This window comes from Platichthys flesus, chromosome 2, assembly GCF_949316205.1.
Source record: "Platichthys flesus chromosome 2, fPlaFle2.1, whole genome shotgun sequence".
Lineage (NCBI taxonomy): Eukaryota > Metazoa > Chordata > Actinopteri > Pleuronectiformes > Pleuronectidae > Platichthys > Platichthys flesus.
In genome coordinates this window covers 12011415-12029365 of record NC_084946.1, presented here as the reverse complement: position 1 = coordinate 12029365, position 17951 = coordinate 12011415, and the positions used below count along the sequence as shown (strand labels likewise).

General features: G+C 42.2%; 2 protein-coding genes across 6 annotated transcripts; both read right to left on the bottom strand.

Moving 5' to 3' along the window:
• Positions 1 to 1876: 1876 nt before the first annotated feature.
• On the bottom strand, positions 1877 to 11578 carry LOC133963333 (eukaryotic translation initiation factor 4B-like). 4 transcript variants are annotated; one of them, XM_062398245.1, is made up of 15 exons: positions 11478 to 11578; positions 9643 to 9792; positions 8839 to 9044; positions 8144 to 8260; positions 7855 to 7909; positions 7500 to 7718; positions 7155 to 7286; positions 6787 to 6948; positions 6402 to 6678; positions 6207 to 6295; positions 5778 to 6039; positions 5614 to 5651; positions 3866 to 3983; positions 3399 to 3471; positions 1877 to 2402 (listed from the first exon to the last, which is right to left on the bottom strand). In XM_062398245.1, exons 1-15 carry the CDS (start codon positions 11488 to 11490, stop codon positions 2334 to 2336), a joined length of 1980 nt encoding a protein of 659 aa, XP_062254229.1. In that variant the 5' UTR covers positions 11491 to 11578; the 3' UTR covers positions 1877 to 2333. The 4 variants fall into 4 exon arrangements, with proteins under 4 accessions (XP_062254229.1, XP_062254230.1, XP_062254231.1 ...); XM_062398246.1 differs by lacking the exon at positions 3399 to 3471; XM_062398247.1 differs by lacking the exon at positions 3866 to 3983.
• Positions 11579 to 13033: 1455 nt separating this feature from the next.
• On the bottom strand, positions 13034 to 16799 carry LOC133963379 (keratin, type I cytoskeletal 18-like). Of its 2 annotated transcripts, none has more exons than XR_009922897.1 (7): positions 16257 to 16799; positions 14891 to 14973; positions 14446 to 14602; positions 14189 to 14353; positions 13980 to 14105; positions 13477 to 13761; positions 13034 to 13343 (listed from the first exon to the last, which is right to left on the bottom strand). XR_009922897.1 is itself a non-coding variant. In XM_062398250.1 (7 exons), exons 1-7 carry the CDS (start codon positions 16713 to 16715, stop codon positions 13304 to 13306), a joined length of 1251 nt encoding a protein of 416 aa, XP_062254234.1. In that variant the 5' UTR covers positions 16716 to 16799; the 3' UTR covers positions 13034 to 13303. The 2 variants fall into 2 exon arrangements, 1 of the variants encoding a protein (XP_062254234.1); XM_062398250.1 differs by having other exon boundaries at positions 13541 to 13761.
• Between the last annotated feature and the right edge of the window lie 1152 nt (positions 16800 to 17951).

Sequence of the window (17951 nt, the reverse complement as noted above, 5' to 3'; positions counted from 1 at the left end):
TTCCTTTAGTTTAGTGAGTATGTGCTTTCTTGAATCACATCAGGTTGTTGTCCATGTCATCAGACTTCATGTACAAACACATTGAGCCTTTTTGAACAAGCTAGTAGAAAGAACCTTGAAAACATTAAAACTCGTCCTAACATGAGGACATTAGCTTCTGATTTTTAGTTTTTCTTATTTCCCTTACCCAATATTTTCTCTAAGATTGGGTGAATCAAGGTGGTGGACTTAACATAAAGATGCTCATTCCAGTCACACATGATAAAATTATGCTGAACTATTTGTTTTTAGCTCTGTGATAGTTGTGATTAGGGCTGAGCATTATGACCAATAAATGTCAAAATAAAAAATTTCATATCAGTCAATTTCAGTAATTACCATGGAAAACGTCAAAATATGACTTTCTAAACTTTGAAAGTCTGGTATTTGCTCCTGAGTGAAGGCTGTGGTTTTAATCTCTTTATGAGCAGAGAATGAAAAGTTGACAGACAGCAAAACATTTTACAAAACTGCGGTAGGTCAATGTAGTGTAACATTTTAATGTTGACTCGTATTTAAAAATCCTGTTGTTTTATTGCCCTGCCCTATGTTGATTTAAATCAAAAGTCTTGTAGATGTGAGTGTATAAACTTTATATAACCTTATGAAATTAAGTCCCAGTTCACAAGGGTGGTTGATGCATAAAGCTGATGGTCACTTCTTCTGACTCACACACCTTCTATCTCCTGAAAAGCCCCAAGAGTTAATATATATTTATTGGGTCTAATTGTTCCATGACACATTATATTGATGGTCACTTCTGATACATTGTCCAAAAAAACACACACACCTGCCGCAGCTCAATGTTCCTTTAACTATCAGTCTCTACTTTGCTGATGTCTGCTGTTCAGAGGTCCTCAGGAGTCTTATTCTGCAGTGTGTGTGTGTGTGTGTGTGTGTGTGTGTGTGTGTGTGTGTGTGTGTGTGTGTGTGTGTGTGTGTGTGTGTGTGTGTGTGGTGGAGCTCAGCAGGATCCTGACCAGCTGTCACCAGGAGCCAGGCCCTCAGCAGGAGGCTGCGACTGAAGAAACACTGAGGTAATGTTCTGCCCTGCCAGACCACACCAGGAGAACAATTAGCAGAGGAAGATACTTTGTTTTTCTTTCTGATAAAGCAACTCGCCACACTCTGACTGACTAAATCTAAAATGGCGTACTGTCACAAACAGTGTGTAAGGCCTCAGCAGGTGAGGAGTTCAGTCTGGCCTGTCTGTGAACATTTAACTAGTACAGACAATCACAAAATGTACTTCAAAGTCCTCTAAATTCGTTTTTGGCCTATGGCTAAAAAAAACACGTACTATTTTAATGTGTAATGACTCCCGATTCATTGCAAATTGGAAGAGAAGTTGACATAATCTCATGGGAACCCCCACAGACCAGACTTTCTCCAAATATTTGGTTTTCTTCACTCTAGGAAGAGCGAGAGATTTTGACAGCTGCAGAGAATCTTTAAGGCGGCAGATGAGATGAGATCATGATGAGCATTTAATGAATATGATTATTTCATCAGGAGGTGGAGAGAAATAGACACATCAGAACTGACGGCACTTGAGGATCATGTTGCCGCTGCTTATCTTTCACCGTCGACACGAAGATCAGTCCAGCAGAACTGCCTATAAATTACACTCCTCTCTTCTAATGATCTGTCAATCAGTTCTGCTCGAAAGAAGAAATTCAATCAATGCTTTGCAGAATGGTGGATACATGACTCATGAAAGCCTTTTAATTAGTGATCAGGTCTCACATTCGTGCCTGTTAGTAGTGGAAGACAGGATTCGCTTGATTATTTTCATGAATTAATTTGTTAGATTAAAGGAATGAATAAAAAGGCTTGATGATGAATCGTTAGACATTTAATCTACAGGGAATATGACAGAAAAAAAAAAAAAAAAAGAGGTTCCACTTCATGAAGCTACATCTTTGTCTTGTGCTCCGACCTGTAACCTACAAATGCACAAATTCATTGATTTCTCTCATTTTTTCCATTTATTTATTACAATTAATTCAATGCTATTTATCATTTTCCATGTGTCAGCTATTCCTTTTTTCGATTTTAAAACAAGTCCAGTATGTGACTAATCTTTAGAACCTGAAAAGTCCTGAAGATGGGGCGGGGGGGGGGGGGGGTTCAAAGCAGAGGACAAGTTTGTAGGAGGAGAGGAAGGAAGGGTGGAGGAAGTGAGGTCTTCCCAGGAGATTTATCATCATAAACTATGTGAGATTAATTTTGATCTGCATTCATCTGTTTCTCCTCTTTCTTGCTTTTTCGGGAGGCGTCGTCATTGACGCCCTCTATTCAATGTCCTCGGCGTCGTCTCCGTCCATTAGCAAAGCGGCGTACTTACTGGCTGAGCTGAATTTCTGAAAGAAAAACAGACAAAGAACCTGGATCAGAACAGTATGTTTGTTGAACAGATGTGGCAAATACAGAGCATGTTATGTTCTTGAGGAGCATGAAAAAACGTTATGGTGGCGCCCAACTAAATTGATTGTTGGGGATCGCTGCATATTCCGATTAGGTTGTAAATAAGTTGGAAATTTAGATATTGAAATTTTTTTAGATGTCATTATCAAAGCCTTATGAAAAAAGGGTTGATACTCTACAGTGCAACTATAAACTATTGAAAATCACTAAATAAACCCCAAATATACAGAACTTCAATTAAGAATGTTTGTTAAAGGTCCAGTGTGTATGATTTAAGAGAAAGGGATCTTTTGGCAGAAATTGAATATAAAATAATCTTAGTGATGTTTACACTAGTAATCTAAATTGTACAAATTGTTGTTTCTTTAGCCTATAATGGGCCCTTAATATTTAAATACGGAGCGGGTCCTCTATGGGAGCAATCATGTTTTTTTCTGGAAAAACTTGAAACTAAACACCTTTTGAGTTTGTATGACAAATGAAGGCTACCAAAGGTCTCCCTCATGTTTGGAAGGGGGGATGAGGGGTATTCAGCTGCAACATGAAACTCCACCACTAGATGTCACAACACGCTACACACTGAACCTTTAAATAAGCTGCAAACATAAATGCACATCTTTTCTGCATCGCTTCTAATGTAAAATTAAAGTTTTTATATCAGCAAAAACAAATGCAGATACTGATGTCGGTAAAAGGCTCATCTCGGCGGATTTTTATCCAGAATTGATAAATCAGGTCGGCTCTACATTAGGGTAAATGATTTTATGAGGGTGGGCTTCTTCTCTAGTTCACAAGAGGATCTTTCTTCTAAAATCTACAGTGTAAAAGGGAGAGACTCAAGGCATCGTGGACACTCTACACTGAGGGTGGAAGGTGGGGGGGGAGGAGGGTATTTCAGACAGATTTTTGGTGTCACTCGGTTAAGGACTTACAGGGGTTGGGGTTTCTTCGTATTTCTTTGGCTCTGGAGGTGGTCTGGAGTCTCGGTCTCTTCTGTTATCCTTTCTACAATCAGAACGAACACTAACGTTAAAATTAATTGGATGGGCCAGACACAGGAAAGATTTCCCTTTCTGAGAATCCTCAATCCAGCAGTTAAAAAAAAAGACTACGCTTATTTTCATGATCTTAACATTGTCATGACGAAGGGCAAAATTCTGAAATGTTGACCTTACTGCTGAGGTTTCCTGCACTACACCATGGGGATTGTAACTATTTGGTGTAAAAAGGGAAAACATTAAACATGCTTATGTCCTTGTTTCCCTAATGACCACAATACCAGGAACAATTCATGCATCAGGAGTTACAGAACTGAGCAAAGGCCACTCTTTAACAGATGCCTAGTGAATATCCTCCCTGCCTTCAGTGATCTGAAGTTGCCAAGCTTTGAATGGCTGACCTGTCTGCCTCCTTTCTTCGGTCTCTGTTTGGCCCCTGTCCAAGGCCCCGCCCTGCAGGCCCCCCTTTTGCCAGCGGGGGCCCCCGGTCCCGACGCACACCGCCAGCCTTGTTCTCATCTTAAAGGAGAAGCCAGACATGTAAGTAAAGGGAAGTTGTTGGACTTGATACAGTCGACTACCCTCACAACACACCGCAGTCAAAAGCCACTGGGTTGGATTCAAAAGCTGTTAGTCACTGATGAGAAGTGCACCACTGCTTGAATGCAAGCTGAGTCTCTGCAACAGAGTAAGACTCATAAATTTGAAACTGGCTCACGCTATAACAGAGATTTCCAAACTATTAGTTCAAGTAAGACCAGTTCTGATACAGCAATGCAGAAAATGGATCTCATGCATAATTTTAGACCAGATATTGTTTATTGTAAGTCAGAATTATGGTAGATTTGCATATGCTGCATATTTAGTATCATACTCATCACTTCAGATTTTCCCATGATAACAGACTAATGTTTGGCACATTTTAGCGCTTTACACTGAGGTGGAAGATGATCCTGTGACCTGCTCTTTACTCAATTATGACAGTTGGTTATCAGTGTGAAAGGTAATTATAACAGCTGCTCTTACACCTGATGTAGAGAAGCTTGACTTTGTGAAAAAAAAGACTAAAAATCTCTGACGCAACTTATCACTCGAAATGTATAATAATGATTGAGGCTGTTAAATATTCAACCGTCAGGTTAGATTCCTGTCACCTCCTCTGGACCAGAGGAGTTTTAAACCACCTTCATGTCTGCGTTTCAGGGTGAATGATCATGAAAAGAAGTGAGTGAGAAAGGGTCCTTATGAGATAAAAATTCAATCTGGTGCAGCCACACTCAACTGGAGCAAAGTCCTCAATCATCAAGGAAAAGAAACAAGGACACTGTGTAGATTGTGGACAACAGTCCCAAATGCAATTTTATATATGGGCAATCAGATGTTTAAAAAAAAAAATTACACTTTCAGATACAATCTACACAGGTTGAGTAGAGAACTTTTAGGTTAGCGGTGGAGCTTTAGAAATAGCGGTGCCAGTTTTTGCGCATGCCAAAACATTTGTTTAATATCTCAAAAACGATTGTATGGGCTGCTGTGTCATTTGTCACTGAGCCAAAGGTCAAACATTTCCACTCATCCAACACTTCATGACAGAACGACGCTAAAATCAATGATAGACTTCCCATCAGCTCTAAAATCAGATGTTTAATATGCTCACATTACAATGTCACCATACTACACATTGTTAGCATGAAAACATCAACAGCCGAGGACATGCATGCTGTCATGAGGTTTATATCTCAAAGAACTGCAGAGGCTAATGAGAAGAGTCTGAGATGTCCTAAAAAGGCCACCGTACACAGAATATACTGTTTTGATAAACATAACATGGCTTTTCCACTGGTGTCAAATTGTTTTGCTTAATTGGTGGTAAGAATAAAAAAAACAGCAATGTTGTGTGATGCCCCTTACATTATCGCAGGCTGACATATAGTCTTGTTCAAATTTAAAGTCCCATTATCTCATAGCTTTGCAAATGTATGCAAGTGTTTGTGTTTACAGAAATGTCTTCCCTCCTCAGCTTCCTGTGTTTTTGTTGAGTCCTTTTATAGTTGCACTGTCTCTTGGTTGTTCAATTGCATTCAAGCTTAATGTGGGGTTTGGTTAGGGTGAAATTCCAATGTGCCTAGCACTCATCAGTCGTCCTTACCCTTTCCAGATTCTCTTTCATCCGCAGAACTTGAGGAGCTTTAGAAAGAAAGAAGACAATCAGAAATAGAAATTAGGACACCGATAGCCTGTGACAGAAAATGTGTGAGGGTGGAAATGTTGTGCTTTTTGGATAAAAGTTTCTGTTCCCAACTATATTCTCACCTGAGCTTGGGAGGAGTTGATCCACTTGGGGAGACAGGAGAGACTGGAGGTCGGCCTTCCCCCTCACTAGAGCCTGTGTTGACGACACCTCTCTTGGCCCAGGCGTTCTCCTTGGGAGGAGGTGCAGGCATCACCTTCAGGGGCTCCTTGGAGGAGCTTGTAGAGGGGGGGTGTGAGGGTGGCACGGGGGAGGAGGGTTCACCTTCTCTCCCACTGAAAACTTCATTCTCGCCAGAGCGATCATTATCTCCACACCGAGACCCTGATAAAAGAAAAAAAGGGACACAATTTTAAGTCGGGCAGAGAGAATAACTCTAAAGTTGAAAACAGAACACAATCATGTGCAATTGCAGTCTCTACCTGTTTACAAGTGAAATACAGATATCTAAAAGTAAGCTATATAGAAATTTAAATTTAGAGTAATCTTACCCCTTCCAGAAGTGCTTCCTGGCTGTGAAGACTCACTTGCTGTGCGAGATCGCTCAGTATGAGATTCCTCATTGCGCCAGCTTGGGTCTCTGAAAACAATGACAAAGCAAGTTTAGAAAAAAAGCAGAACGAAAGATATCTCCAATTTCTTTTTTATGCACTTTGATTTTACATCCATCCATGTCAGTCCCTGACCTGTCTCGCATCTTTCTGTCGGGTCCCCGGCCTCTGTCATCCTCCAGCTGCCTCTGCAGACGTTCTTCCTCCTTCTTCAGCCTCTCCTCTACCTCCCTTTCCTTAGCAGCTGTGTCAACAGGCTTGGCAGCACCAAAGATGGATGAGGACCTGCTGCCGGAGCTTGGAGCAGCAGCAGGGGAAGGACCGCCACCTCCACCACCACCAGCAGCAGCAGCAGCAGCCTCCTCGAGCACACTGCGGGGCTTAAGGTTCAGCTTGGGTCTCTGCACAGGAGCTAGAGTGAGCATAGCACAGGATTATTATAGTTTTTATTTTCAAGAATATATTAATTGGATTTGTGGAAACTATAATGCTAATGCAAAGACGAAAACTGAACTCTCACCTCTGTCGTCCTGCCTCTCCTCCCGTTTCTCATACTTGTCATCACGGCTGCCATAACGATCCTTGTCCCCATAACGATCACCGCTACCCCGATTGTCATCATAGTCACGGCGGAAGCCGGTGCCAAAGGCACGACGACTACCTCCACTACCAGAGTCAAAACCTGACAGGATGGAAAGGATACAAGGAACTTGAAAGACGAGAACAGGAAATGCTGCCAAATGCGTGATCAAGATTGCAGCTAAACAATCCGGAGGTCGTGTAAATCAATTATTCCATTAGGGTGGGAATGTATTTTTTTTAACTCTTTTACATAATTCTTTAGATTTAAGAAAAAAACAGCAACCAAAGAAATGCACGACTACTCACCACCTCTGTCGTAGTCTCTGCGGTCCCTGTCGTCATAACGATCCCGGTAGCGGTCTCTTCCTCCTTCGAAACGATCACCGTCACGCCGTGGTCCATCTCTGAAACGATCCGACTCGTAACGGTCCCGTGATCCTGCAAAAGAATAGATAGAAGAAAAAAAATGAATCACATGTCCTTTTCCAGTAAAATGCCAATGACTCATGGCCTGACGTAATATATCTACAATCTGGTTTGACTGGAATTGACAAATAAGTCCTTTCTATCCGAAACTGCATATACATAACAATTATTAGAAATGAAAAAAGCTAAGAAGTTAAAGCACAAACTAAACCATTTCCAACTCACTCTCTCCAAAGGCATCACTCTTTGGAGGTCCAAAGCCATCATCTCTCTTGGGGGGTCCAAAGCCATCGTCCCTCTTGCGGGGTCCAAAGGAATCATCTCTCTTGGGGGGTCCATCATCATCAGAACTTGGCCGAGCTCTCCAGTCACTGTCCGTCTTATCGGGACCCATGTCTTCCATCCGTCCACCCCTGTCTCGGCCTCCCATACCACTGTCTCTCTCTGCAGTACGAAAAGGTGACATCAAGTTTAGTTATAGAATATGTAGGTTGAAGGATGTACTTGATCAATTACACCAAAGAGGAGCCCTGCAGCATCTAAAGGACAGAAGGCCACAAAAATATAAGTTAGCATGTACCTTTATCATTCGACTGGTCTGCAATATCCACACGAATCCTTCGGTTCCCCAAGTTCTGTTGAACAGATAAAGGAAGCAAATAGTTTTTCGATTCTTTGATTACACGTTTATGCAAAAGAAAGACAGACTCATCTTAAAGTTAAATAATAAATGATGAAACTATACAATTGTAATGCGATACAGCAAAAAAATACAATAAGATTTCATTGTGCAATTCAATTATGGGAAACTTGTACAGACATGAAAATAGTAAAATCATTTGAAATAATTTTTTGCTGCATCATCTCACCTCCTCATTTAGACTGAGGGCTCTCAAGAGGGAATCCACATCGTCAAATTCAGCATAACCAAAGCCCTTCAGCCTCTCTGGGTTACTGGGCTCTCGAGGCAGACGCACTGCACTGATCTGAAGATGAAGACAGAATAAGAAAACAGAATGTGCTGATCTGGACTCAGCACTGTACAGTTCACTGCTACATATCCAGGATATCTTAAAAGCACTATGAGGATACAAAATCTGGAAGAAATGGGCTGATTTAGGGATGGAGGACATTCTAGAGTACTGTGTTCACTTTCTGAATTTCCCATAGATAAGTGGTCAGGTCATTTTAGATCAGAGGAGCTTAGTTATTAAGTCACAAAGTTTTAAGCAATATGTCCTACTGAGATTTGATGAGCCATCTGCAGACGAGATAGAAGTAATATAGGTGATATTTTATCTAAAAACTGCATGTTTTATGACTACTCACTGTTTTGCTGTTGCTAAAAAAGGACACTGATCAGCCTTGCCTTTGGAGGCTCTGTTACCTGTGAAACAAATTGTTTTCTTTTACATTACAGGTGCTATGTGGCGCATAAGAGACTAACTGAAAATGTCTCTTGCGTTTTCCTGACTGTGCTGCTTTGCAAAACAAAGAGAAGCAGTAACTGTTTCCAAGTGCTATCTGTTATAGCCTGCACATTGCATGTGCTTGTTACACCTACTGCCAAGCCGCGGAAGAAATCTTTGATCGACTCTTCGGAGACTTCATAGGGCAGGTTGCCCAGGAAGGCTGTGTACGGCGGGCTACGGGGCAGTCGAGACCGGTCGACGTTGGGTTCACGGGCTGAGCGAGGTGCTGTAGGCAGGACGGAGCGGTCAATTGCCGATGCCCGGTATGACTCCTCCTCTGTGTGCCACGAAGTCGAAACTGGAGAGAAAAAACGTCAAAAACATACCAGTGTCACACACGGCATAACAAGCAAATAAATCTCTCCTTAAATATTTGAGAATCACAACAAAAGAAACATGTAGGATGCAAGCAAGTCCCACAAGAAACCCCAGAAAGCAAAAGTGAAAAACTAAAATCACTGAATGTCAAAAAACTAATACGAGATTTATAGTATGGGGTTTTTGGTGATGTAACTTATAGGCAACCCATATATAACATCAAAGTGCCATCCCATATCAGCACTAAAATATTGTTAGACTCAAGTTTAACATTGGAAAAAACAGAGCCGCAGACGGGAAAGTCACTTGAATCAGTCTTCATCAACATGTATATCAGGTAGTGGTGGACATGAAACACAAGTATCACCCTTATATCAGCAGAGACTATGATGTGTTGTCATACCTAAACTGAAATTGTGGAGTTTAGCCATTTGCACTGCATTCCCCTCTAATCCACCTGACATCTTTTTTTACTGCTCTACCCTTAAGGGCAAACAGACACTTGTTTTCTTCTTCCTTCAGTCAAATGTTAAACTATATAGATTGACAGCAAAAACCAGCATGTGTATTTCACTCACCATCTCCTTCCAGGTCGTCAGTCTCATCAGCCCAGCTAGTCGACTTTGCCGGGTAGCTAGGCGGTGCAGGGTTGCTATTGCCTCCGCTGTTGTCCTCTGCCAGGAAGTCAGTCAGAGTGAGGGTCTTCCCCTTCTTATTCTTCTTCTTAGCTAGGGATAATGAACAAATAGATCATGGTCAACCATGATGACCGAAACATGCCAAGTCATGGATTTTTTTATGATCGCTTCACTGTCTTGTATTAGATGCTGTGTCAAGCAACTGTGATTATTTATTTAAAGATGCAATCGGAAAAACAATAAGGCAGTGGAATACAACACAAAAAGTCTTAGTTCAAAAAGACGTGTGTGTGGACTGTTGTTGACAGCTCCAGCTTGACAACAAACAAGATGTAGTCCAGCCAAGCCAGATAAGGAGACTGCAGAGTGTATGCGATGACAAAAACACTTATTCCTCTACTGGAAAGTACAACACACAAGGAGTGGTCTGCACATTCAACTGACAGCGTGCAGGTGTTCCGAGAAGGCTCATCTCTGTTCAGCTTCAGGAGGGAAGTTGTGTTATCTTATAACTACAAGGATGAGTTCTAAAGATTAATCCTGTATAAATTGCACAGCATTCCTCATGGTGTGTATTTGAATGATAAACTTTTGTTAGGTGCCCCCCCACCACACAGCTCATAAACCAGCCCTAGTTTATTTTATTCTGAGGCAGAGAAGGAGGCGAGCTATACAGATGGCTGTGAGCTTTATTCTGAAAATCCAAGCTGTCAGGGCATTTTATACACGTCGTTAAAACCTGCACGCACACAGGGAGCAGCACAAAGTGTTCGTGAGAAAATAATGCTAAGTCATTGCTTACATTAAACACAGGCCTAGCTGCCCGGCCTAGACTGCGAGCTGATGAACGAAAAACAAGCCCGGTTTAGCGTCCTTCTTGGCGATACGCTAACATGCAGCATTAGCGCGCTGTAAGCTGCGTAACGTTAACTTTAGGCAGTTGCAGTTAAAGCAACATTGGATGCTAGCTTAATGTTTGGGCCAACCATACTGGTTGTTTGCTTGCTGTGTACGCAGGTCGCCTTTGTCTGTATGCGGGCTTAGCCAGCAAATGACTGCTGACGGGGGAAGTATCCCTGCTTAGCTAGCTAGGTTTTAGGGCCTAGTAGCGCACGATGCATCGCCAGGCTCCAAGTGCGCCATCAGCGGGGCTACAATGGGCCGACCGGCCGGAAAGGAGGGAGAGCTCGGAGTTGTTGAACTACCATGGGAAGTGTTTAGGAGGCGACCCAAACCGGGCCCAGGTGCCACATTTCAACCGCCACAGACGCAAGGAGAGCCGGGGCTGCACACGTGGGGAGACTCCTCGGGCAGCCCGGAGTGCTCGGCTCGACCCCTCCTCCACAGAACGCGCCTGCGCCCGGTGCCTTTCTGCTGTGAGCGCCACGGCGAGTTCCGCCACAGACACACAATGTGCCAGTTCTGCACGCACTACCAAACATTTCATAACGTGTCACACGCCTTACAATATGCCCTACATTACATGCTAACGTATGCTAACACCGCGGTAACGTTAGCCCCCGGGAAGAACAGCAAATAAGGAGTCGGTTTAAATGTTCGGAATGTGCTAGTCGTTTCGTCCCTTCCTCCGGCAGCCACTATCCTTACCGGGCCCCAAAACAACCAGCAAACCTATTTACACGAGCTGGACACCGACACGGTTCGACAAGGCGATGTCTTAACAACCTCTAAACGTAAAATGTTTTAATACATCGGCGTATAAACCGATGAAATCCCCACCGGCCACCAACATCGTTCACCCACATAAACCTCACCTGACGCCGCCATGTTGGAGAGCGAGTTCGTAGTAATTCCCGGATGAAGGCGTCAGAGGTTTATTATCGGGAGCGCGCATCGTGAACAGCGGGGCCTGTCTGTCTCCTCCCTTGTTTGCTCACTGACCCACATCTGCCCAGTGGCTCTGCTGTTTCATAACTTTACTTCATATCTCTCACTGTTGTTCCTCTTTTCTTCTCTAATGTCTTTTAGAATATTTTCATCGCATCCAAAAAAAGGTTTGGATCGATACATCTAGATTCTCTATTTCTTCCCTGTCCCTGAATTTATCGATGCCTGTGTCTTTTACCACCTCTGGATTATATTTGCATCTCCTTTCTTGTTTCCCTCCTAGCCCTACTCCCTTATTCGATTGAAATTTAGCCACAGTCACACTTATCTAACAGGCACATGTACCATATTTGAAATGCCCCTCCCTCATGTTCTGTGTAGTGATACTCTTCCATGAAACTGATCAAATTAGATCTTCCATCTCAGGTCTTCTTCAACCTGTGTTCTCCTCCCAGTTCACTGACCTTGTCTCTTATATAAATCCCACCTCTTGCTCATCAGATAGTTTACCATCTCAACTCCTTCAGTAGGTAGTAAAATATATGATTATAGCCATGAGTAGCAGCAGTTTATTAAATTATGCTGTCTCTCTTACCTTTGAACATGCAATGGTGCAACCTCTTCCAAGAATACAAGAATAATTATAGGAAAGTGCACCTCAACATCTGTACCCATAAAATGTGGTAGACCTCAAGGCTCCATTTGAGGCCCAGTTTAATGATAATTTGATGGCTCTATTTTTCAGAATCATATAAGCAGAGGACCCATAGGTTTATTAGGGCACTTTAAGCTTACAATTACTTACAATCGGTTAAAAATCTCCTTAACTGATCAGGCATCAATACTCCCCTTAAACCTTTGACCCTAGTCCATGGGTGTGTACAGACAATTTATCAGTCAGCATTAAAAAATACTTTTTATTTCTGATATTACTTCACTGTTACTCAGGAATATCTTTTTCTCTTTCAGTTATACTACTACACATCATCTTCCACTCCATATACTAAGGATTGTTATTTTAGAACGTAATCAATGTCGCGCCTGCATGTGCAGGATCCATTCACACGAGAACAATCAGTAACGGCACAGCAACTGCAACAGCAGATATGCATCCAGGGGAAAGTTAATATTGCCCTCTTTTATGGGACATTTGCAAAAATTATAAGAGACAAATAGAGTTGTAATATTTCAGGACTGTAACTCATTTTTGGAAGTTCCCCATGCTTTCTTGTAGTTGAACAAATTGAGGCAGCTTTAAGCATACTGGAAGTGTACATGAAAGACTACAACAGTCTATCATTTGTAATAACATGTCTTTTTAAAGATGTGGATCTTCTGTCAACATAAATGAATTACCCATCTCGTTCAAACTTTGGTTTTCAAGTATTGGATGCTATGGTAGTGCATTAAGTATGACAAAAACTTATAAAGAAACATAACATGCACATTCTTTCATTATGTACAAATACACAAGAATCATGGCTGTGGGTCAACGAGTGGTTTTATTTTATTTTACTGACTAGTGGCAGGCAGCGGATGCTCATGTAACAGCTCTGCATGTTTCATTGTGGTGTGGAAGAATGCCTTTATTCAGATTTACACAAGTCATTCACGATTTTCCACTGCATGTGATCTTGGTTAAAAAATTGCTTCATTTGATTGGATCAGCAGGTCATTTTTTTTTCTCCATTATTTATAATTGTGGGTCACTTTGATTTCATCGTTGGGGTGGACCCAGATCCTTGGTTCCAAATTAGAATGTGCCCGCCAGCTCGTCCAGTGCATCCTGGAGCCTGTGCCAAACAAAAAGGACAAATTTCACTTTCAAAATGTTCATGTTGAATTTGTCATGTGGCAGTCTGCCTCACTTTATGATGTTGTTATACGTGACCATGCAAACTGATAACAAGTGACTTTAGTATTCACCTCCACCACCATCACCACTTTGCCTCGATCAGTTTTTTTCTTCTGCCCCACTTTTTACTCTTACTTGAAGTCTCCACCATCCAGCAGCGTCTTGTAAGTCTCAATCTCTGCCTCCAGTTTCATCTTCATGTTCAGGAGCGCCTCATAGTCCTGGGTCTGTTGCTGAATGTTTGCACGCAAGTTAGTCAGCTCCTCTTCCAGGCGAATAATAAAGCCATTGTACTTCTCCATTTCCATGTTGTTTCGTTGCTCTGTGTTGCGTAGTGTGTCCTCTAGGGAGGATTTCTGATAAAGGATAAAAGAGAAAGTTTTTGGCAAGCAAGTCTAATGGGGAGAACATGGGAAAGTTGACACAAATTTTTTTTAACAATTGGAAATGGTGATATGTAGACCTGAGTATATTTAAGGGAAGATAGTAATTGAAGCAAGAATTTAGATAAAATTAGAAGATTTGATTATTTGCAAATAAGTAAAGACAGAATATAATCGTAAAAAATGCTTACTAAGCTCTGTTGGGATGCAAGTTCAATTTCAAGGGTCTGTAACTGTCTGGATAAGTCCCCCATCTCCATCTGGGCCCCCTGGAGAGCTTCTGTGTTCTGTGATACCTGCACCTGTACATCTGAAATCTGACAAAGAGACAGGAAAATGAGTTAACCCCCAAAAATGATTTCACGAAATTCGCACAATTGCCCTTTCAACATCACATTACCTGATTTTCATGCCATAGTTTGAGGTCCTCCGCATTCTTCAGAGCAATCTTCTCGTAGTTGGACCTCACGTCCTCCATTAACTGGGACAGGTCTTGACCTTTAGGAGCGTCTACGTCCACTTGCACGCCGGAATGGGAGATCTGACTCCTCATCTCCATCACCTCCTAGACAGGGGAGGGCAGAAAAAGAGAAATGAACAAATTCGTTTTAAGACCTCTGGCTCTATCCAAGTGTGCTAATGATCATATTAACTCACATTGTCATGGTTCTTCTTCAGGAAAAGGAGCTCCTCCTTCACAGCTTCAATCTCACTCTCGATGTTCATCCTGGTCATGTTGGTGTCATCAATGACTTTCTTTAGGCCACCAATGTCAGCCTCCACAGACTGGCGGATTCCCATCTCATTGTCAAACCTATGGGAGTGTGCAGACACAAACTGTATTAGAGACACAACCAGCTTTTGTTCACACTGCACTGTGTGGTGCAATGTTGCATAGAGCCACAGCTGAGTAGATACAGCCCTGCTATTGTAGAAACCTCATTCTACCAGACATTATAGATACTACACCAAATGAACTGTACAAAATCTGCATGGACTTCTAGTGTAACTCTGTTTGTACAGGATGTAGAGATTCAGCTTTCATTTGTAATTCATATAAAACAACATAGACCATATGGAAATTGAATATAAAACAACTTACTTTACTTTGAAGTCGTCGGCAGCAAGACGGGCATTGTCCATCTGGAGCACAAAACGAGCATTCTCCGATATTTTGTCAAAGATCTGCGCAAAAAAAGAAATTTGGACAAAAGGATCTTTATGTGGTACCATTTTTCTAATGTAACTGGTTAGAAAGAATCCCATTTGTAACAAAGAACAACTTTGCTCACTTTATATTATGAAATCTCCCCTTTTTTCACTCAGCTAAAGAATTGAACATATGATTTGAATCAGTATTTCCATTATGTAACAAAAGCAGCCCCCAGATTCAGGTTTCACATCAGGGCCGCAGCCTGATTTAATCCATCGTGTATCATAGAGTGAGAAAAAAAGAGGAACCACAAACTGAAGAACAGGAAAAAGGGGATCTTCTCTTGCCAACCCTGAATCTGGTTTGTTTTAGCATTGTTGGAAAGAAGGGTTTCCTGTCTGACGAGTCATAAAGAGAATTTTTCTTCTCTCAAATTTCCACCCAGCTTCACATTTCTCTTTGTATACATGTGTTTACGTGTGGCAAATTCGTTGTGCATGGGCGTTTTTCTGAGTTTGTGATTTTTTGATGGTATCCTGAATCAGAGGAAATGGGAGATACAAGTCCCTTTATGTATCGAGACAAAGTGCCAACATCAGTGTGTCAGTCTGTAACACTGAAGAAGTGGGGGTCTGGAGAAGAATGTGACATTTGACTCTGCTGACTAGAGCTGATTGTTATACAACCAGTGGACATGCATTCATTTATGTGCACATACACATACACACACACTCCCACTGGTAGTCCCAGAGCCTTTGTGTGCGTGTGCGTTTGTCATTACCACACATCTGTTTCACATTGAGAGCCTCCTACACCAGAGCATGCTTCCAGAATCCCTCTTTACAAGTATGGGACCTTTTTGAAATGCCTTTGTCTGGTGTAGGTAGTTTGGGAGCTTTCCAGTCTGTATGACCCTCGTGCTGGTGATTCATCAGAGGAAGTTCTGGCTGGTTTGTGGCACGAATGAGTTTTTACAGGGGGGGAGGGTGAAAAGCTTGGCAACCACACCCTTCATTCTGTTGCCTGAAATTTGATCATCTACAAAAGAAAACCGTGAGTCTCACTGTAAACGGCCCCCATCTTGGTTTTCCAACTTCAGTCTTCAGATAAATCATTAACACACTGATGTTATTTACTGGCATGAGTGCTGTCACATGCCCTCATTGATTAATCTCAGACACACTAATCTTCACTTATCTAGTTGTCTGTCTGAACTAGCTTTGACAAAGATTTTCACTCAACATTTTTTAGATAAGACCTCCTACTCAACCTCCGCCTGTTCATTTTATTGATCATTCATCATTTCCATGCTCACCTGTTGTCGCAGGTCTTCGATGATGGGTTCATACTTGGAGTAGTCTTTGATTTGGGGTCCTCCCTTCTCCAGGGCGTCCCTGATCTTCATCTCCAGCTCCTGGTTGGCCTGCTCCAGGTTCCTCACCGTCTCCAGGTAATTGGCCAGGCGATCGTTGAGGTTTTGCATGGCCCCCTTCTCGTTGCCCTGTATCCCAGCACCACCTCCACTTGCCATGGATGCACCAGAACCACCAAAACCTGCACCCGAACCTCCACCCATTCTGTTGCTCAGCTTGAAGGCGCTCGAAGAAGAGGTTACTGGTCCAGCAGAACGCAGTGAAGCTGCTGAGCCATAGGAGATGCGGGTGCCTTGTCCACCAGCACCACCATAAAGGCTAGCGCTGCTGTACTGGGGAGAAGAGCGGGTCATGGAGATGTGGGGAGAAGATCTAGTCGTGCGGATTGATTTGAAGCTCATTTTGGAGAAGTTGAGGCGCCTCAGGGAATGAAGTGAAAAATGAGATGTGGAAGCTCGCTGCTGGCCGGCTCAGAAAGTGACGCTGGCAGTGGGAAGTGGGGAACTTTATACTCCTGCTTCTCCCTCAATCACAGCTGGTCTCTCAGACCCTGCCCACTTCAACTTCGGCCCAGTCTTCCTGTCCTGCTCCCCCTCCCTGCTCTCATTCACTCACATGTTCCCCTTTTTTTCTCCAACATACGCAGTGTTTTTCGTCTCCAAGGAGACGTTTGAGGCATTTATCCGTTGTGGAAGCACTTAAAACAATCTCATTCAAACAACCAGAGCAAATCAGTTTAACTGGCTGAACTTTAGCGATCACATAAACAGCAGTTCACAGCAAAGGAAAGAAAGCCATGGCAGACATGTTGTCCAGCATAAAATACACACTTTGTTGAAAAGAGAAGCTCGAAAAAGATTAAAACAAAATGTTAAATGCTAGAAGAGTCTTTGCAAATTGTGGCTTACTTTGCAAGCATGCAACCAAATTCCTTTGGTTTGCCCATAAAAGGCATGATGCCCACCACTTGCTGCATAGTTTTCAAGGTTGTGGTCACATCGTTCCAAAATAGAGATATTTTGCCAGCCTTCGTATCTAGACTAAACTAAAAGCAAGATACAGCAGCTACAGCACAGATTCTTTTAAAACAGAGTGCATGGACTTATTTCTCCTTCTGGTCTATTCTTTTAAAGTGTAAAATCATCAAGGAAACATTATCTTCAGCATTATATTGAACTCTTTGTCAGAATTACAGCAATCAAATTTCAACTCAGTCGACAGGGTGTACCGTATTTAACAATGAAACCTGCAGCCTTCAAAGAAAAACCAGGCTTCAACTTCACCCAAAGGGTAGATTGTTAACTGATACCTGAATCAGAAAACAATCGTTAGGAAAGAAAAGCTGCCCTCATTCACACCACACGACCGAACACGTCACTTCTATTGAGGAGTTTGCACAATTAACTTAAAGCGTTATCTTTGGTGCCCATGAGAACTAGGTTAGATATTTAAGTATGAAAAGATGTTTTCTCTTTTTGTGGATGCTTTGTAAACAACATCACAAAAAAACAGTTAAAGCAGGAGAAATTATTTAATTTCCCATAATTATTTTCAAAGAAAAGATGTAAACAATTGTATTATTGTTAAATGATGAATTTCCCTGTGTAGTGGCTGGTAGAAAAGACAACGGGGGCCCA

Coding starts and splice junctions, on each gene's coding strand:
- LOC133963333 (XM_062398245.1), bottom strand. Junction 9,045..9,642: donor TGACGACCTGGAAGGAGATG/GTGAGTGAAATA, acceptor TTTTCTCTCCAG/TTTCGACTTCGTGGCACACA. Junction 7,910..8,143: donor CCCTCAGTCTAAATGAGGAG/GTGAGATGATGC, acceptor TCTGTTCAACAG/AACTTGGGGAACCGAAGGAT.
- LOC133963379 (XM_062398250.1), bottom strand. CDS start 16,715: ATGAGCTTCAAATCAATCCGCACGACTAGATCTTCTCCCCACATCTCC. Junction 14,106..14,188: donor AACTATGGCATGAAAATCAG/GTAATGTGATGT, acceptor TCTCTTTGTCAG/ATTTCAGATGTACAGGTGCA. Junction 13,344..13,540: donor CTGGATGGTGGAGACTTCAA/GTAAGAGTAAAA, acceptor TGTTTGGCACAG/GCTCCAGGATGCACTGGACG.